Here is a 22231-nt window from a genome sequence, read left to right on the forward strand (position 1 = left end):
CGATGCTGCTGCCTGATCTCTGTCCCTCCCTGAATTTTCAACCAGGAGAAACCTCCTAAGAGAGGTTTCCTTAATCTCACCTCCTCCTTGATGCCTGTAAATCTTTGCATGATTAAATCAACATTCCAAAAACTAGCTGAAAAGTGGTTTTAAATTGAAACTTTTTGGCAGCCTCTCTCCTCACTCTACTAACAGTGATAACAACTCAAACGCTTTTAAACAAATCAGTGGTTATATTTTATATTCCTAAAGGCCAAAGTTCATGCCTTTGGAACCTAGAAGAGAAGAAATAATTAGCTGCTATTATTTCAGGCCAGCAGTACTCAAAATGTGGAGCCAGAAAGCGACCACGCTACTTAAAATGCAGCCATTTTCTTCATGTAAATAAAATAAGATCCCACAGAGAACTCATTTCACACTTTGTCCATGAAATCATACTGTTTAGTAGCATCACACTAGGTGCGATGTCGTGGGAATGTTAACTATCATCAAAATCCAAAACTTGCAATTGGGGCCACAAAAGGAGACAAACAATACTTATCTTCCAGCTTTTGAAGCATGATTTTTAAAAACAAAGCTAGAAGCTTACTTTCATTATTAATGAGAAGTGAGATCCTTGCAAAATTGCCTGATTCCAAGGCGCTTTTTTTTTTTTTAACATGTATTATGGCACTTGTTTCATAAGAACTGGCAATGCTTGATCTTGAAAAACAACAGAAGAGCTTACAAATAGAACTCACGTGGTTAGTAAAAAGTCTGAGCATTAAGCTCTTTTGAGGAAGAGATACAAACCCAAGTGACAACAGGATGAACTTTCAGTTCCCTGGTAACATCTCCCTTGGCTATTTAGATGCAGAATGGGTATGAGACATGACACGATCTTTTCCTTCTCAAAGTTCAGTTCCCAGAAGTGAGCGATATTATCCACCTCTGATATCCAAGGTGTCCTCTGACAGCAAAAGCCAAACCCAGAGAGAGGAGACACCAGAGGCTCCCTGTTAACTGGCAGGGTTGCGTGATGTGGGCTTCTCCTGCAGCTGCCCTGAATCCAGAAACAGTCCCAGACTGCACTAATGACCTGGATGGTGGAAGAAAATTCACCTAGTAAAATCCACAGGCACCAAAGTGGGAGCAAACATCTCCTAGACTGCTGAAGGACAGTCTCAGAATGATTTTGAGGCATGAGATTCCTTGCCAAGTTATATATAAAAACAGTGCGGTAAATGCTATACTAACAGACACAGAGCTTGGCAAACACCAGGTTAGTCTGCAAGGCTTTTTTTTTTTTGTCTAGTCAGGCTGTTGGTTTTACAAAATGCCATACTTGTTTGTTGGTTGGTTTTAGCCCAATTAATTTGACATTTAAAATCACCTGAGGTTTTTATTAACATGAGCTACTTAACGTGGATATGTCAGAGGCACAAGAATAATCAGCTCAACTACAAATCAAAAAATAACCTTTAAGCAGAAAAGCATCTGGGATACTGTACAGCACGAACTCAAATATGAAGTACAGTATGGTTGCAAAACAGATACTTATGACAGTATAGTGCACAAAACTCTCAGGGTGAAGTCATCTTCCTGGTGTCAGCCAGACATTCTGCACCTGGCTTGGAAGCTGCCATCCCAGGAGTGGGAGTCAGCTGGAAAACCCAGGGAAGCTCAGCAAAAGTGGTCAGAAGTCCAGAAAACACCCTCTATGAGGAAAACGGAATCAACCTTTATAATAACCATTCAGCTTGAAAAAGAGCTGCTGTAATGGAGCAGTTTTGTTTTGTGTGCCTTAATGGAAAGGAAATGCTTGGCTTAAATTGCACAGGGAATGACTCAATATCCATTACGGAAAAGAAAAAAATCCTTTCCAATACAGCAAAGAGGAAAAGAAGTGTCTGGAGGGAATGAAGAATGGCTGCTGCTGGGGATGTTTAAGGACAGTAGACATAGCAGCTCCAGACTGAGAGGGCCAAGCTACACTGGATAACCTTTGAATTCACCTCCAGCTCATGGGCTTCAAGACACGCACAGCACACTTAGAGCTTCACCAGAGCCTTCAAAGGGGCCAAGATTTTAGCCTTTGTATATTGCCTTCCTGCAGTGGAAAGGTTTAGGAAACAAGTAACAAGATTAAGATGCCAAAACATAAGCACTAGTGCCAATTTTAGCTGTCAAAGAATATCCAAGAAGTTGCATGTGGCTGGCAGGTTGGACACATGACCTACACGAGATCTGTGACCCTCTGGAGCAGCAGCTGGTGGGTAAAAGGAAAGGAAAGTCAGCCAAAGGCCAGGCTGCGATGCTAGGAAAAATCACAAAAAATTGCCCTGCAATATTTATTTCATAGGCCTCCAAGACAATCTTCATCTTAAGTCCAAGAACTTTGAGGACTTCTTTTTTAAAAAGACATTAAACCAAATAAAACTGGTATGTAAGAAATTGGAGTTTTCCACATTCCCCTGTCCAACAGAAAAAATTCCAGCAGGATGACTGTCCACACTGAGGGTTTTAATATCTCATCCTGCTTCCCATGACTAACAGTAATTTAATAAAAACGTATGTTTACATGGTGACACTACAGAAATCCAGCATGGTAGTAGTTCAATAAAACTACAGCCCTCCCATGTCCTTCCAAGCCCTACTGCCTCAAGTTCATCCCTGCATATGTTTTAACAGTTGCCTTGAAGGAACCTGAGAGCCACAGACAGCAGATGGTACCACCTGGAGATGTAACAGATATAATCTGAAAATATTTTCATCCTCCTCTCTTCTCTCAGTCCTACTGGTACCATGTCATATTCTTCTGAATGAATTATCATCAGCTACAGAAAGGTTTGTTTTAGGTGGTTTTTTCTTGACTTTTTTTTTTTTTTTGGTTTTGGAAAAAGAAAGCTAAAAGTTTTAAAATTATACATTTTGAAAGAATATTCTCATGCACACAATGGCTGGTTAACTTTTTTCATTGTCGGTGTCTGTTTCCTTTGCATTTAGAAACTTTCAGATTAGGCTGAGTCCCTGCTGCATCTCAAATAGGAATTATCCCAGCTCTGCAAAAATCCCAGTGAAAAATGTTTTTCTCATGTATTGTGCAGTGGTCAAATCTTAGAGGGTCTTTAAACAATTTTCAGTGAGTTTCTGTGAGAAGATTTATGTAAATGATTAAAAACAACGTATGTTTCTCATATTTAAAATCAAAATGAATGTGAGTGTAAATTTTGGAACAGGAAAATCCTCTTTTTAATGGGAAACTATAGCCTATTTAAAAAAAAAAAAGTCTGATTTTCCTTTTTTTTTTACACAAAGCAATTTCAAAGAAGCTACATATCTTTGTTAAAGAAAGGTGACTGTATTACACTTCAGAATGAAAGAACATTTGGAATTGAGAGGGTGGAATCTGTAAGCACAAACCAGGCTTTTTTATATTGCTATTGAGATATATCGGGCCAACAATCTGGGAAGCAATCACACATCCTTCAGTATGGCAAAGAGAGAAGCCGTAGAGGGCTTGTGAAGTGCTCTGCCACTTATGAGGGTCTTTTCCCAAGGACAGCTTCTGTTCAGCCAGACTTAAGAGAGGGTAGTGGCAAAGCTTGCTTACACCAAGAAACCAAAAAATTAAAGGCATTTAATCCACACATTTTGTGCAAAAGCAGATGATCTTTGTTTGCAATGACATCCAAAGCTATTAAAACCAAAATAAGAGTAAGGATTCACCTCTCCTTTGCATTTTTAGCAGCATAGGCAATGGAAATGAATTCAAATTTAAAACGTGGCAACAGCATACTTGTGGGTAAAATTCATTCATATGTAAAAACACTAATCGGCATAAAATTAAACTACTTTTATTTTTGTTGACAGCCCATATTACTTTCTGAATTACTACTCAGTAAATGATTCAATATTTGCCTTTCAAACACTGCAGGATTTTTTTCCCCTCAAACTGAAATTTTAAAGTTTTGTATCCCATCACTTTTATTTAGAATACAAACCCACTTCTATAATGTGGTTTCTTTTGCATATGAGAACTGTAAAAGCTTTAATTCAAGATTTAAACTTTATAAAATAAAGAACAAGCTCACAAAGAAAAATACCTACTCCCAGTACTTGTTCATCCAAGTTAGTCTTCATATCAATATTTTTAAATATAATAAATAGTCTAAAGCACATTTTTATACACACATACATGGCAGCTAGAAGATAATTAAACAACTCTTATTTGGGATGACAATTTTCCCAAATACACCATTGCTTCTGGAAGCTTATAGAAATTCCTATTTGGATAAACATGTATAGCTTAAAATTTAACAAGGATAAAAATTGCTTAGCCTGACATATAACCTAGATTATCAATGATGCTGTCCCCTCACCCACGCATTTTCAAATATAACAGCTCTCATAGCATCTCACCAGATCTTATGAGAAATGAAACACTAAATGGTTTAGTTAAAAAAAGAGTGTGTGAAGACATGACATTTCTTCAGACATTTTGTACACAAAGCATCTGCTTTGAAAAGCAGATGAAGTGATACAGCAGCCAGCGTCTTGTCCTGCTTTTCCACAGTTCCTTCCTTCCTGAAACTCTGAGCCGCTGATGGAAATTTCATTGTAAATATATAAACTATCCATGGCAAAGCAGTGTGGACTAGCCATTTACATTATGAACCAACAGGCTTGAGATCATATTTTTGGACACAACCTGGCAGTATTTTTAGACAAGCTCATCCTGAGTTGACAGCAAAGCTGGCACCTCAGCAGTGGGAGGGAGGGAAGTTTCCTCCCAGCAGACAAGGCATGAAATGCTGATGGTCCTGAGCACGCTGGAGTGCAAACACCCAGTCAGGTGCCATGGGAAGGCTCAAATGGAATTAGAAATGAAATATCAGGTTAAATCAAACCAAGCTCAAGAAAAGGAGCCATTTCATTAGTCTACTTCAGTGTCTGATCCTGCACAAGGCTGTGCTGCCAAGAAAGACATTGAGCAAAAAGAAACCCCTGCCCTGGTAAATGTTCTGGTTTGTACAGGGCTGATAGTGGACATAGTAAGTTAGAATAACATCCTCCTTAGTGTCCCAGAGGGTGCTGCACTTCGTGGTATTCACCAGCCTCATACGGAATATTTCTAATGTGAAACATTACCTGTCATTTCTCATAGCTCCGCTTATTTAAGAACACTACCAGGCATGCACACCTGAATAATTCCAGAGGGGAAGATACGGTATCTTAATGGTCTCTCCCTTGCCTCTTGGTGTGGATAAAACTAACCAGGTGGTCAGATGACAGGACACCACTAACGGTATCGTCTCTAAAATGGAAGGAGGCTGTCAGAAAAGCAAACTGACTATTACTTTCAGACACACTTCCCCATCAACTCCAGTAAGTGCAATCCAGGCTCTACACATTATTGATCCTGACTCCCACATTTCACTGTTGCTTAAACCCTGCTAGTGTGAAAAGACACCCTACCCAAAAGGCAGAGAAGCACCTAGAACTGGTATGCAGTGTGCCACTTCCTAATGTCTGGGCAGGTGACAGCACCAGAGACTCCCAGGGACTGCTCTCCAAAGACTTGTTTGAGGAGTATGGGAAAAAAAAAAAAAGGTGCAGGTTTTTCCATGGCTAAGTCAGGGGAACCTACAGCCAGTTACACTCTGTAGAGAGCTAGTATCTGCTTCTCTTACATACTGAACCCTTAGTAATTCCTGTCACTTGCCTACAGACCAAAGAAGTCTTTGAAAATTAAGGAACCACCATCAAAAATACTTCCAAATAATAAAACAAAAATTGAAGCAAGCTTTCCTGGGACAAAACCCCGAGTCTCCCAAGAAGACCCTAGAAGCGTGCTTTGGCATTAAGAGATGAAATCTGTTGAAATGCAGAGCGCAGACAGCAGTGGGGCCGGAGGCGAAGGTGGTGACAGTGCCATGATGCACAGCTGTCTCCTTCTGTTACCTCCCACTAGCAGAAGACAAACCTGAAAAGGCCCAACTTGTCATTCACAACAGAATCACAGAAACACAATGCACTGTGCCACAGTCATTGACCTGCCCTCCGTGTGCAGGCTGCCTCCAAACAACACAGCAAATGGGATGTTTAGTGCTACATCTGAACATTTGCCACTTTTGTAGCCTCAGAAGCAAACACATGGACAAACACAAATATCCCACAAGAGAATCCTCTTCAGTTACGAAGCAAGAGACCATTACAGGATGGTGTCAATATGGAACATCTAAATGATTTACACACGTCATTTTAATTACAGAAACAAAACAATCCAGGTTAGCAGTGCAATGTTAATGTGATAAAACAAGACAAAAAAAAAAAGCAACTGAACACATCACGAAGTCAGATCCTAATCCATAAACATAGGAAAGGACAACCCATATTTTCAATTTACCGTGATATATCTAGGTGTTACAGCAGAGCTGATACATATAACTATTTGCAGTGTCAGTCAAATCTTGCAATATCTATTTAAGGCATAACGTAGTGATTAACAGCAGATTCTTAGTTCCTGCAAATCACTGTAGCTTTAGTAGAAAGTCAACAGATCTACGTTAAATTGTAGCAGCTGAGAACAGCATCTGAAAAAAAAATGTGGAGCTCCTAATCTGTGGTGTGGTTATTTGAAAACAATTCTGCAAAGAAGCTGGAACAAACAGGACTGCATTTTACTAATCAGTTTAACTCATGAGGTTTTAAAAGTGGGAATGTAAAAACAAAAAGCTGCGAAAACAAACTTTTGGCAATGACATTTGACTTGTACAGCAACAAGTGCAAAGGAGCGGCATTCCTAGTCCCCCACAACAAGCAATAGGAATGATTAAGCTTTAAAACACATACATGTACACACAAGAACACACCTAATCATCCAAGAGCTCAGAACCGTGTCAGGATCACAAATGTGCAAGGCAAATAAATACATTTAAAAGGTTCATCTGATACCACATCAAGGAAAATTCAAGGTGAGGTTTAAAACATTTATAAGAGAGAGAGGATTCCCCTTCTCTAGCCAGTTCAATGCGTCATTTTTCCCAAAGCAATGGAGGTGAGGGGGCAATGAATGATGTAGCATGCACAATGGCACCTAGTCTGTTGGCAGACTTAGCAGTTATGAGCAGATATCTCAGCTGAGAAACTGGAATTTTGCACTTGAGAACACCACTTGCATGAAATCCCTCTGGCCTTTTATTGGTAAGGGCACTGGAAAAAGCCAGTGTTGCAAACAGAACATTGCAGCCATAGCAACAAGCAATTCAACACTTAAACTCTTCAACAGACTAAACAGTATTTTCTTTCAGGTTTTATAATTTCATGGTCAATAATTTATCACAAGCATTTTACCTGTGTAGCTGGTCATTAATGTCTCAAAACTAATCTACTGTTAAAGCTTCAACCAAGAAAACCTCCTCACCCAAACTAAAATAAAAGTATGCATATACCAGGAGAACACGTCAAAAATTAAACTTTTTTCTCCCTCTTGGGAAATTTGCATAGAAAGGTGGAGAAGAGCCCAAGTTCTGGCTCATTAAATCAAGCACTACCCCTGTATTAGTATTGTATGCTATAAAATGTTACAACCAGGAACTCCAAAGCCTTAAAACTGAGATTTGAAACACCTAACAACTTTACCTTGCAACAGTATTCTCTGAGTAATGCCCAAACAGCACAGAAACTCCATTGGGATTTCTCCTTGACCCTTTTCACTGACAGTGAGGAATTTTTTAAAAATAGTTTTTTATTGCTATCAGTAAAACCCATTTGAAAACCAAAACTGAAGGCTAAAAATAAGATAAAACATTCTGCATGGTTGATGGCCTTTAACCCTGTTAATTAGACAGCTTCATTTCACAGTCAGTAAGAGTCTAATCTTACCCTAATAAATGTATGGGGTCTTTTTTTTTTGGAAAGTGTCATGCATGAACACAACTGAAATCGTGCATTTTTGAAGTTTTAATGGCATCAATTTTAATATCTGCAAAAGAAATCACTGTTTTCTCAAAGGCAAGAATTTGAGATGTTTAAAACCTATTGACTAAAGCATAAGGACAGTGGAAAACTGTTGATGTACTCCCAAATAGACTAAATAAGGTCCGCATGAATTTTAATGCTGAACAAAGGTGCTAACCTGAATGAATTAAGTAGGTAGTTAACTATCCAAAGCTTTCATTATCCTTTTCTGTCTCTTTACCATTTTTATACTCATTTACTGCAGTGAAAAAATCAAATTTGAAGGAAGCAGATAGCACAGACCCTTTGAGAGCTTCAGGGGTCATCCTGCCTTCCTTGCCACTACCAGTGACTTAATCACAGCATCACCCCACAATCCATGGGTGAAGATTTTGTCAACCGACCCTACAACTTGAGCGTGAACTCAACTTTGCTAGCAACACATGCTGAGAAGCTCCATAAATGACAGTGAAGGACAAAGCATGAAACAGACACAGAAATGTGTTTACATGTTCAGGAAGAGCAGGGACTTTCCCCAATCCTTGTTTATTTGGATTATTTTTGACAAGTAGCACTAATATCTATGGAGTTAATGTGCCATGTAAGAGACAGTTACTCAGCATTATGGGGTTTTTTAAGCCCCACTGGTCACATAGTTGTTTTCTATTAATTTATTTGTTTGCTTGAAATGTTTTTTGACCTTCTCTCTCTATAAATCACAAGGTGAGGAACTGGGGAAAATGCACTCTCTTTTATTCAAATTCTTAGAGCTTCTGCGCTGTCTTGTGACCTGCTCACCTGGATACTACACAATCACAGACTGACCCTGTACTTCAGGATTTACCAAGTGTTTTATACAACCCAGATGGGGTTGGCTAGAAATCTTACTAAGTATGTCATGAGATACAGATGTGCCAGTGGGAGAAGATACTGTGCAAGTGGAAGTGTGAAGAAAGTGTGGAAGTGAAATCCATTTATAACTAAAAATTACTAGTAGGAGGTGACTGGTGACAAGTCTATGGGGAAAATGTCTGGCGGTCATGAGAAGTCATGCAGCACTCTGATTATCACGCCTTATACATAAGGCAGATCAAAGAGGTGTGCGACAAGGGGGACCCGGTAAAACATAAGGGATATTGAAGCACTGTTGGGTTTTTTTGACAGGCAACAGGGAAAACAACCTCTATGTTACACGAACAAGACTCTTGAAAAGCCACAGAAATATCCCATACTTACTTTTATCTTCCTGGTTTTCTTCTGGTACTTTGCCTTCCTCCTCCTCCTCCTCCTCCACCTCCTTTTGCTGCACTTCTTCGTGGTGATCGGCGGCACCAACTGAAAGGCTCTGGCAGCAGTGGTTGAAGCCACTATCCCGAGGCAGAGTAAAACTTCGGGGCTTTCCTCCATTCCCATTCAGAGCTTGCATCCGCTCACCCTCCACGAGGGGGAAGGGGCCGTAGTGGTCTTGCAGGTGGCACTTCTGGGTGGGCAAGGTGGACTGCCGCCGGTGCTCAGGGGAGACCACGGCTGCCTCGGAGAACACAGAGTCCTCCAGCGGCAGTGTCTGCAGGTAGTGAAGTCCTGAGCTCGTCAGTGGCGTCTCTATGAGGTCCTGCCAGGAGCGCCGCTGGCTCGCTGTCTTGCGCACCGGCGAGTCAGTGGCACTCCCTGCCACCTCCGGGCGAAACTCCTCGTGTGATGACTGTGACTGGGAGGTCTCCGTGGACGAGAGTCGGCTGTGTTTTGGCTCTACGTAAGGGCTTGTGCAGCTCATCTACAATGTTAGCAAGGGAGCAAGCTTCAGATCAGTGTAGACCAAGACCTACTGCTAGTAATAATCATGTACTTTTCAATGTCACTGGTGGTATCCAGTTCAGTAATGAAGGCACAAACTTAATTGACTAACCTGCCCTGATCCTAACTTTAAGGCATCCCCATATCTACACATTTTGACCTGTAGGTCAAACATCAATACTTGCTCATAATAAGCATCTTTATTATATCCCTTAGTCTATAAAATAAGCTAACACAGTTATTTGCAGAAAACTTTGCAGAATATGGCACTATGGAAGACACAGAAGAGATGTGCCTGGTCCATCAAAAATCTTAAAAATGCCATCCAAATGCCTGTTGGCATCCTATCTTGCTAAAAATTTATTTGGAATCATGTTTGCAATGCTTCAGTGCAGTTTAAAGATCTATGATTTTGGAAGATAAAGTATTGTACTCAAATTAAACATCATGAACACTCTCCCCAGACTCTGTCAATTTTTCATTTAAAAACCTATATCCAAGTAAAATGCATTTGTTAACACTGTCTGAGTATATGGGCATGAAAATTAAAACTGCCAGTGCAGAAAAAGTTAGAAGTTCATACTCCAGTTTCATATCTATAACTGCTTCAAGAAGAAAATAAAACCCCTTTTGTTCTAATTTATAGAGAAACCTACTTTTTCACAACAACAGAACAACTGGTATCACTGTTTGCAATATAAGACAGAACATCTTTATGTTGGCGTTTCTCTGGAAGTTCAAGTGTAATTTGTTACTGTGAAGCTTCACAGCACAACTGTTGGAGCCTTAGAGAGGAGTCTGAGTTGTCACTGAGGTAACACCATTTTCTCAGAGAAGTCGATAAGGGTAAGGGGTTGCATGCATGAATCTATCATGAATGAGGAACACAAAGAATTCTGTAACAACCTATTTTGTACAGCCAGTGGGTTTATAAATCTATGTTTTCTGCAAACCAGTGAAAACAGCAATGATGGCTGTTGAAGTTAGTGATGCATGTTATTTAACAAATGCCTTAAGTCAATACTGGCTCAAAAACTATACTAGGGAGTGCCATAATGTGCACATGCACACGCTTTTAAGCAGGAGAGCAGGTAAAAAGTGACACTTTATGTCATCATTCCTGGAGACAGTTGCAGGTGACTTACCGAAGGAGGCCGTGGGTATGTGTCATACGGGGGTGGTGGGCTGTCTTGTTTGGGTGTTGATGGAGTGTCAGCTTCCTCCTTATCACTCTCACTCCAGTAATCTACAAGTCACATACAGATCAGATCAAAAACTACCAACGCATTTGGATACGTTTGTCTATGAGACACTTTGCTTTCATAAAAGACAAGTGGAAACTCCATCTTTGGTATTACTGAGAGTTAAATACTAGTGAATGCTGACTTTGTAAATGCTAGCTGCTGAAATTAGGAATTGTTTTAATCTAAAGAGGGAAAATTCAAAATATTATGGTGTATACTAAATCTAATGCCCCACTGAAGAGATATTAAACAATAACCTGCAAATGAACCACGAATTTAAATCTTGTACACACCTTATGAACACAAAATGTATCCAGAACACTCCTAATACAAGTATTAGATTTTCAAATATTTATACAGCCATAAAAATAACTATGATTGGACATATATTGGCTAGAAAATACTGAAAGTATTTTTTGAACAGAAAAGATGAAAAATGTAACTTGCTTAAGTGTTGTTGACTGCAAATAACATTAACAAATGTAATTAACACGAACTAGCAAATCAAACAAGTAGAGGTCATTGCACACACGAATAATCAATGCTATTTTTCTACCCATTTTCTCCATTGTATACTACCGGTTATCCAAGCTTTTCAATTCAATTTCTACTAACAAACTGCTACATTTAAGACAGAAAAACTTTATATCATATATCTGCTTCATAAAACAGCTGCTGCTCTGTTATCCATGCAAGAACATAAAGGTGGTACGATAAGGAAAAATATGACAGTGACATTTAAGTGCAGAGTTCTGAAAGATGGATGAGAAAGTACAAAGGACACAGATCTCATAGGGTAAATTTAATGGGGTATGAGGTCTCATTTTGTTAAGAAATCAAATCTTGGCCAAGCCCATCTCATATTTTTGATAGCTTGTTCAAAGGGTAGAACACATGGAAAAATGTACCACATGGGAATTTATATTTATTCTGTTGCAAATATTTTTGAAGCACAGCAGCATCTAACTAAATGGACATCAGACCTTAACATTCCTTACAAAAGCAAAGTACTTAACTGCCAACTCAGCTCAAGATGGATAACTTTAACGTTTCTATGCGTTGTAAGACTTGTGCAAACATTTCTGTTGTCACTTTGTTTCTGACAGTATTACCTTCTAGTATTTGGGTAAATCATTGTACAACAGAACACTTGAGCTCAGACTATTCACAGAGTAATCACAGACAATTTTAACTTCCCCTAGTAAGTATTCAGTGAATTGAATGACTTACTACTTTCTCTTCGATAGATGAAAAGATTGATCGCTGCTCCATAAACAATCTAAACCAAAAGTCCAAGCTGGCATAACATATAAATTTGGCTGTAATGATTTTTTGTTACTGTGACAATTATTGAGTTGTATGATTAAAGATCTACTGTACCTCATCTTATTCCAGATTTGAAACAAAACTTACCTTTAAATGACACTATCTTGAACAGTTGTCCCCAGAATTTGAATATTTTTAGGTTGTAGCAATGGTGGGGACAGCTTTATTTATCTATTTAATTTTTCCAAGCACTAACAATTCTGTTTGAGTGCCTTGATGTGCTTCATGCAAGCTTATAGCCGAGAGATTATCTTTAAATGGTATAATAAATAAATAGCATAAACAAAGTTTTCATGACTGTGAAATAAAAAATTCCAAACAGTTTCATCAATAGAAAACCGCTAGTAATTAATTTTTGGTGAACAAAAGCCTAAATCTGTGAAAAGTCTTTTTTCAATCACTCTTAGTTTTATGGAAATTTGTTTCCAGCAACTCAAACCACCTGAAAATATTGGCATATAAGCATGTTTGTTCCTATTACAGCAAAGCCTAATGGCGTGATGTGTGGTGAGAGGCCTGTCAGAACTGCATCACTCAGTGACATTTCTGCAGACTTGAAGCTCAACTGTTTATTCTGAAAGTAAAAATTAGCAGCCTCAATGCAGGTTCCAATTTTGGCTTAATACAAAGATGTCCTTGCTGTCAAATCCACATATAATAAAGCACCGTATTATCGGGCTTTTGTGCACCTTACCTCAGACAGGGAATTCTGTTGGCAGCCTACAGATTGTCTAGAAAAATCCTGCAGTCACAAGGGTCAACTTCCAGATGAAATGTATGAAAATAGTCTCTTGTCAGTTTTCAAAAATATTCTCCTTTGGCCAACTGACTCATTAGAGTCTACCTAAAATGTCTCTAACGCTATCAGTCAGTTGCCATATTTGCCTGTGTGATTGTGTCCAGTTCGTTGACAGACAAGCTAAATGCATTGGTCATATCTTGGAAGCTTTCTGAATGAGCATATGTTACAAACAAACTAACACTGACCTACCATTTACCAATTAAATATTTTCTGGTAATATAAGATAGAGCTGATTTTATATGACCGGAAAGCATTTATCTAACTTCTCCATCCAAGGAAGTCCCTTGCCATATTGCTAACATTCATTGTATTTCATACACAAAGCTTATGGTATTTTTATAAAACTGTTCTGTACAGAATGTGACATTTTATTTAGCAGTACATCCACAATTTGGTGATTTGTGCATCTCTGAAGCACTTGAAATATATTTATGCACTTCAGATTCAGAACCATTCAACTCTTAAATGAAATAGGTTTGACAACTACTGTTGAATTGTTTCAGAGGCATTCTAAAGCTTTGCTGCAAAGGGCTGAACTGAACAGAAATAAAAGACCTTTTGTAAAATCAAATATGGAGATGACAATTGATAGAGTTACTGAATACAGAAAATTCCAGCTTCACAGTTTTTATAATTGCAGAAAGATTTGAAGTGATAGAGAGGTTTTATTTTGCTAACTTGATGCCTCTGCTAGGATAACCACGAGAGGTGTAAAAACACTGTACGGCAGTGAGGGGTGAATGTGATACTGATATCCACACTAAAAACAGCTAAGCAACACAAAGAGGATATAGTTTTACCCACCTGAACATGATAAATCAATCTGAGTGAATTACATTAGAGCTGTAACAAATTGCTCCATCAGTACTTGGGATATAATTTCCATAGTAAGAGGGGTCTCACTGATTATCTTCAATAGGGAGATATTTTAATAATACGTAACATGAGGCCTGAATCCACATGATCTCATGTCTAGGAGCTGGATCATCTTCTATTTTATTACTCAGTAATTGCCTGGTAGCAAAAATATTTCTGCACATCCATCTGGATTTTGAAAAGTGCATCATGTCTGCGATTGTGCACTTTGACAGTTTTAGCATAACTGTTCGTACACCTTTTCCCTGACTGTCCCACATGTTGTAATTCTAGTGCCAACTTGCTGTCAATAAAAGTTTGAATTTGGCTTTGAATATTAACATGGAGGATTTCCTAGAGGACTCCAAGATTCAGAGTGTGTTCATGGCCTCTTCAAGCAGTGACAGGTGGCATACAGGTCCCTCCAAACTGGATTGTAGGACTGTCTGGGGAGTACAGATTCCCAAACTGATTTTGAAGTCTGGTGAGGTACTGAGAACATGACTGGAGGGACAGTGAGCACGGTGCTGCTGTCCTGGGCTGTGTGAATACGGAGGGCCTGGTGTTACGAATGACATGATGTGCCAAGGACCATAGTACACTAAAACAGGGGGTGGGCAACACTCACAGGGCAAGCAGCTGCACTTACTGGAGACATGATTAGAAATGAGGCGACAGCAGGTACAACCTAGTTATGTCCTAGAATGACAGAATGTCCAAAACCATACCCATGCACGCTTCTACCACCAAATGTGGCAGTAGCCTGTAAGCCACTGCTCTTCAACCCCAGGCTGACCCCTCTGGGATGCTCTGTGGTGAGGCAATCAGGGCATGAATCAAGGTAGACATAATTTTCTGACGCTGTCCTTCAATATTCTACCACTACAGAATATCCTACTCTCTTGATGTTTCTACCTGGCTGCTGAAGTCACCCTTGCTTCTGACTGGGGAAAGGAGATTTTTGCACAGTGTCTTCCAGGAAAACGGCACCACAGCAACAAATTGCAGAGAGACAGACCACGCGGATCTTCCTCCTCATGTTAGCAGACCAGAAGATCATGGCTAAGGCTATTGTCACATGGGTTGGTACAGAACCCTGACTGTGGGGGACAAGGAGGACACCATGTGGCCAATTTTGAAGCCTATTGATAGCCTTCTGAACAGAATCCTCCTTGAAAAATTGTATAGAAATATAGTCTTTGTAAAGAAAAGACTAGATTAAATACATTGCTGCTGCAGCTCTGAGCTATAAGCTTTTTCGGTCAAAAGACAACCTTATTGATGAAGGCTGCAGAGCCACAGAATTAGAAAGTGAGGTTTTGACTCAGTGGGCAGCAGGCAGACAGGCATCTGGATAAGCTCTGGATCATCATGACCACTGCAATTTTCTGGTGCCTGCTGCCAGGTACCTCTGTAAAAAAGAGCACGGATTCAAAAAAGCCAGTCACTTGCCAAACCAGCTAGTTGAAAACTAACACTTCTGTGGATCCATGTCACTGGCAATTCTAGGAAACAGCTTCCCCAACAGAACTGATGACTGACATTCTCTTTTTCCCATCTGCAAACAGGATTTCTACTGCAGCAAACAAAAGCAAAGTGACTCATTATTTGATATATGCTGTTTTTCTAAACTCGCAAAATATTAGACATCAAAAATAAACAGATGTAAAGTGCTGTGAACCTGCAACTCCATATGAAATGCCAACATGGCTTTAGTACATACCTCAATATAGCAATACCAGCAGAAATCACAGACACGATAAATGGTCTTAAAATTAAAGTCTTTAGGGGAAATTCAATTATGTTAACAGGCTTTAGAAAAATGGTTTTGTTCCTGAGACCAATTTCATGCATTCCTGCTCTTTGTGAATTCAAACACCAAATGCAATGTTTGAAAAATTTCAGTTTGCAGATTCTTAAGTTTCTTCTGATAGGGGGGACAGTCTCCTTGGTACCACATACCAGAGCTTATTACCAGTCCATCTGCTGCTTTTAGCTACCTTCCGCGCCCTTCTCGGAAATAAACCAATTGTCTGTGGACCAGAATCTGAAGGAGCTAATCAAAACTCATGAGAGAGAAGGAATTCTCTAAAACAACAACAGCAATAGCCATACGTGAATCACTCTCAGATGGTGAGAATGAGGCCTGATACACAGCAGGGAAAAAAGAACAGAGGAACTTGTTATATGAACTACACAGAAGAAACCAAAACAACACCACATTACCTTGCTCTTGTTTGATCCTCTCTCTTTCTGCATAGCCAGCAGCAAGCATGTTAATTCTGTTTAGCCATCTGAAATAATATTAAAAAAAGCAGTGATACCGATCCAGATTCTAAATTTTAGGGTGCATTTCTACAAAAAACAAAGTTAGAAGCATCTGAAGAAGATTCAGGACAATGTTATTTTTTATATTAGACAACTGTTCTCTTTCATACTCAGGGAGTCTCCAAAGATCTTTGATTTTGCTGTTGAACAAATTGTTTTCACAGCAAAGATTTTATTTCCAATGGAAAATCATGTATGATGTCAAACATCTGTAAAATAAAGGATTTGGAGATAATAAAAGAACTATTAAGTTTGCTGCTAACAATATGCCATCACACCAACACTCCTGCTGTTCTGATATCTTAAGAATAATCACCACTTTTCAGAGATGTAAGCAATATGTTAAGGCCTGAATTGGCAACCTAGCAGAGGAATAGAGCAAAAACCAGCAGTCAAAAGAACAGGTTAACTCCCAAACAGACAGTGAGGTTTAATTACATCATTATGTGTTTTAGAGCTCACCTACAGTGCCAAGTACAAAGAGAAGGAGGCATATCAGAATTCACTTTTGTGTTCATGTCAGAGAAATGAGGAGAAAATGCAGTTGCCTTAACGCAATTCACATCTAAGGCTTTAACCTCAACTTAGACTTGAAAAAATGCTTGAAAAAAGCTGCACAAATTAAAAAACAAAACCAAAACACCAACAAAAAATAACAAAACAAACTATTGCTATTCCCTTCCATCAGGGCTGTCATTGCCAAGCATACACTTAACTGCCTGTAGCAATGCACTGCTTCAACCTGCTCTCTTCCCCCGCAGGGCTCTCAGTGTATTCATTATCCAAATGCTTACACTAAATCAGGTTTTCCATCAACAAGGCTTTAAACCACTGTGACAATCTCCCACGGCTCTCCATTTCATGGTAAACCTGGAATTACTTGCTCAGGACATCCCATAGTCAGGATTTGACAGGTCCAGTTTGCCAAGCTACTGGCTTATAATTTTACTGCTAGGGTATACAGAAAGATAACTGAAGTCAGGTTTGCATTTTCATCATGAATGTGAAACTCCTCTTTCAGAAAACTGTGCCTGATGGGTTTCATTTTCCCACTGTATGCATGGAAACTGTGGTATTGTCTCAGCAAGGTGGACACCTTTGTAATCACTCCTGCATGCCAGCCTTCACAACATTTCAGTGTAGGGTAAGCAGGCATTAGATCATAAAATACAGTTGCTCTCCTCAAAATTAACTCCTTCCACAAATGGCAATGATGATCTGTAAATCATGTTAATTGTCCACAAATCTTTGTACATTGGGAAGAAAGCTAGAGATTTACTCCTGAAGTGATTACAGAATACTGAATGTTAGCATACAACAAAAATTTCTACCAGAAGAACAGGAAAGCTGAAGAAACCTAACTTTTCAGTTGTAATTGTTAGGGAGTGCCATACACTTACAAAAATAACTAGCACACAGGAACAGTAATCCAACAAATCATGTCCCAGATAATGATTTCACATCTTCACAGCAGAAAGGCGATCCACTTCAAAGCTATCTTTTAGGTTCATACTCCTGATATGTGAAGGCTTCCTTTGGGGAATAAAGCTCAGCTGTCTCGACAGCTCTGCCTGTCCAAATCAGAGGCACTGAGGCAGGAACCTCACCCAAAGCACTCCAGCCCTGTGCTGCTGAGGAACCAGCAAAGGCCACTGACTTGCCTGCATCCAAAGGGTAAACCAGCAGAAGACAAGTGCCTGCTTTGTCAAATGGCATGGCAGATAGTGGAGGTGAACCTTCGCTAACCCCTCACCTATTTTGGATTTCACATTCTCAATTCAGCTCACAGCTTGCCACCCCCCAGCACAGCCAACAGGGATCAGCCACCTACAGAGCCTCTTTAGATAGGGCTGCTAACCACGAAGTACTAGATGATACACCTATAGATGTTCTCCTGTTGGAAATCTTCATTCTGTCCTAAATATGAGATAGCAGTTTTTGTTAAGTGTACATGAGAATGAGGTAACAAATTAAACTAACAAATACTTGATTGAGAATCAATTGATACCACTTACAGGTGTGGTAGATGATTGTTTCCAGAAAAATGTTATTTCCTGAAAAGTATAATCTAATTAGAACTCAGGAAACGTGTAACAGTCTGAGAGAAAGGCAGCAGACTGACTTCACCTTTAATGATTTTCTGCAGATCATGAGCTGTGTCATGGTTTAGAATATTACCTGCAGTGCCTGTGGGGTGAATGAGAAGGTATCAGCGTGATGTTAAACTGTAAACAGCCATGGCTTTTGAGTGGTTTGCTAGGTTAGAAACTAAAAGAATGGTATTGACAACTTCTACATATTTTCTGATATGTGGCTGCTAAAGCTTCTTTAGATATGGTTAGAGAACTAATATTACTTTAATAAAGCATGGCTAGAGTTATGGTTCATTCAAGTTAGAATAGTATTGAAAATCCAATGCACTGGGCTCATATCACAGGGAAGCGTAAAGATCTCCTGCAGAACAGGAGTGCCTCCTTTACAAAGCACCGGGAAAAAAAGTTCTAAGTGTCCAGTTATGCAAATATTGCTTACTATGAATTTTAAAAGATACAAAGCCCTAGGACATGTGAAGATTTAAGCCTTTCTTCCCCATGGTGTGTTGTGTCCTGGTAGCCACTGTAACTTTTAAAGGGCAAGAGGCCAAGAAAATATTTCTTCCTTACTGGAAATGCAGCTTTAATTTTCTTGTGAGAATATACAATCTATTTGTTAGGTATAACAATAAATAAAGTAGCCCTGCCCGGTAGGTGCAGCAGTCATCTAGGGTTTTTTGTTGGTGTTTTTTTGTTTTGTTTTTCCTTTTTTTTTTTTTTTTTAAATTTTTAAGACTGGCACATACATTTCTTGTCAGTATTTCATTGAAGCAATTTTATGACATATAGAACAGGCTTAAAAAAATAATCTTTCTGTAGACCTGCAACTTCTGTAAATAAGAATGGAGTATTGGCACTCTCACAGAAGAATAGCACATATTTTTTTATCTTATCTCATGCTCCAGATAGAGATGATGCTTTTAAGTCAAAGCAGGGTGTCAAATTGTCCTTAATCATAAAGCTTGAGGATATAGGTCAAACTTGCTACATGGGAATACTGATACCTTACAGTGTACCCAACTGCAGCTTAACCAGAATGAAGAAGCCTGTAGAAGATTACGGGAGAATTTTTAGAGGCCTTCTTCAATGAAATCTTCCAGAGACATTCTCTGCACTAACATTACAAGATGACTTGTCATCTTTCCTCTTGATCATAGAGCTACACTGAGGAAGAAAGTTCTTATCAACATTGATACTCAATGTCACAAAAAGAGAAAGAGGACAGCTCAGCTACAGCAGGTCAAGGAAGCTCTCAGACAAAAATTCCACATGAGGTTACTCACTGTATTTCCCTGCCCAGCAGCCATACATGTAATAATTTAAAAAATTGACAGTTTGGAGTAAAAAGGAAGAATAAGAGTATTGTGTTTAAGCTGGCCAACCCTGAAAAGGATGCATTTGCCTCTGAGCTGATGATCAGGATTTTTGTGTAAAGAACAAATGGTCCATAAGCAGCACGCACAGTTAGCATGGAAAATCAGAACAAAGTTACACGTAGTATCATCGAAGTATCATCAAGTACAAATACATGGACTGTCTTCTACATCAGAATATTTTTTTTGGAATGGGAATAACAATGAATTTACAAGAAACAAGTTTCTATGATTCTATATACTTATACTATCAAAACAGTGCTTTGCATCAATAAAGAATATTCTGTCCTTCTTCCGACCCAGAAAAAGCATGTTATATGGGTAGAAAGAACATTTTAGCTGGTGCAGCCATGCACATGAAAGTAACTTCAGATGCCACTACAATGAAGTTCAGTGATCACAGCTCTCCAGACTCCTTAGCAGCATAATGGTGTGGCACAGTCATAAAATTAGTAAGAAATGTGAATAGTGACAGAGTTACCCAAGATTAAAATACCCATTATATGTGAGTAGATAAAATAAACCAAACACTAAATCATTATATACAAGGAATGAAGAAACTGAACTATTTCAGTTAGACTCTGTATTAGCAGTTTTCTACTTTTATTTCTCCTGCTTCAAGTATAAAATGAATTGAAATGTATGTCAGAAACTTGACAAAAAAAGAAAATAAATTGATCGTAAGAGTCTTAATTTAACTTAATAACTTGATTCTGTGTTTGACTTCAGCTAGGCTACAAAATGCTTTTAGACAAAAAGTATTTTATTATTTCTGCATTCGAAAGATTATTTTTAAGTAACCCACCTTTTTTTTTTTCCTAATATATTGAGTTAATTTTATGTTTGTGAAATTGAAATACTTTTTCTAATATATCAAAGAAAGAGAAAAAAAATTTGTGACACTGATGGCAACTCAGATGTAAGAATTTTGAGTGATCCATAGATCTTGACAGTGTTACTTCAAGTTTACTTTTCTGTAACTCAGATCAAAATTTGGTTGAGCTCATTCTAAATGAATTAATAAGCACTTATTTCAAAATATGACAAAAAGAGTATTTGTGCTGGGAAGTTAAAAATCTTTTAGTTCCTGGGGTTTAAACCACGCAATATGTTTTTAAAGAATTGATTCATATGTGGTGCTGTTTTCTGATTACTGAACAGTTATATAAATTTTTATTCTTCGAAACAAGGTGCTTTGTCATACTGACTGAGGACCTGCTGACAGAAATGATTTATTGACTGCTGTAGTTCAGGATATGCCAAATAGACCATGGCATTATTCTGTTTGCTGGGAAGCAAATTGTATTTTGAGTGACTGACTTGACAGAATTATCAAGGAAAGGCAAGCCTAAAATTTTACAAACCAACAAAAAAAGGTTTTAAGTTTTCTAACTGCAGAGAGACTTTTGAAGTGAGCCTTAGTCATGCATGAACTTTTGAAAAAATGTTAACAGACAGCTATTTCCAAATGAAAGCAAGCATACTAGAGTATTGGCATACTTCTCCAGTCAAATATTATCAGTAAAAAACTGGCAGTACCCTGAAGGTGCTCTGTCAGGTAGCTGAGTCTAGTACACACAGGAGAGATTAAAATATGATTATAGCACCTCCTAACAGTTTTATGGATTGAGTTTTATCTCCTTTTTCCTCTCTTTTCAAAGCAATTATGCTCAGCGAGGATGTCCACAGACACTAAGATAGACCAATCCTCAGGTTGCAGCAATAGATATTTGTTTATGTCCTCTGTCATATGATGAAAATGGCGTATTATTTTGAAATGGATTAATTTCAGCTAATGTTGTGAAATTAAATGAAATGATCCCCCAAATATACGAAGAGACAAGAGATTAATGTTTTTAATTTACCATTCAAATGAATTAAGGGAACCATGATTATTTTGTGCTGAAGTCTCAAACATTTTCCTGAAAAAAATGCACAAGTGGTCTAAAATAGGTGCAGTAAAGCTAAATACCTAAAGTCCTTTTTCTTTTTGAGTTGCTGAGATTTTTCCCACTAAAATTCAACAGAACAACAATTTCATTTCAACATGTAGGTTAAATTCAGAGAGTAGAGACAATCTGCAAAAATAATTCCTTGTAACCTCTATCTCTTCTTTCAAGACTGACAGGAGAAAAACATCAGTGACTGCTTTAAATCTTTCCACAACTTCTCATTTCCTTCAGGGCCAGAAATAGAAGCATCCCCAGAGAAAGCATCACCTGTCTTTGGGAGTATGTTAGCAAGCAGAGTTGGAGACATTGCCCCTTTGCAGGTGCCATGCAGCCAAAGCAGCTTTACAGAAACCTAGAATTCTGAAATTGTGTTCGGATGTTGTTTCACATACTGTATTTGTTTCTTTTTAGAAAAAGGGAATTTTGTTTCTAAAAATCTTCAAACTTTTGTTTCAAAAAAGAAGTTTTGCATTAATTGAATATTTAGCATATGCAGATACTCATAAATAATGATACTCTGCCC

General features: G+C 38.6%; 1 protein-coding gene across 7 annotated transcripts in view; it reads right to left on the reverse strand.

Annotated features, from left to right (window-relative positions):
- CNKSR2 (connector enhancer of kinase suppressor of Ras 2) overlaps positions 1 to 22231 on the reverse strand; it is a 216539-nt gene that overhangs the window by 32081 nt on the left and 162227 nt on the right. For all 7 annotated transcript variants that reach the window (XM_071812397.1, XM_071812401.1, XM_065858558.2 and 4 more), the window contains 3 exons: positions 16189 to 16256; positions 10881 to 10981; positions 9178 to 9715 (listed from right to left, as the gene is read on the reverse strand). In XM_071812397.1, coding sequence (XP_071668498.1) covers positions 9178 to 9715; positions 10881 to 10981; positions 16189 to 16256 — 707 coding nt within the window. The remainder of the gene's footprint in view (positions 1 to 9177; positions 9716 to 10880; positions 10982 to 16188; positions 16257 to 22231) is intronic.

Source organism: Patagioenas fasciata, chromosome 1 (assembly GCF_037038585.1).
Source record: "Patagioenas fasciata isolate bPatFas1 chromosome 1, bPatFas1.hap1, whole genome shotgun sequence".
In the NCBI taxonomy this organism is placed as follows: domain Eukaryota; kingdom Metazoa; phylum Chordata; class Aves; order Columbiformes; family Columbidae; genus Patagioenas; species Patagioenas fasciata.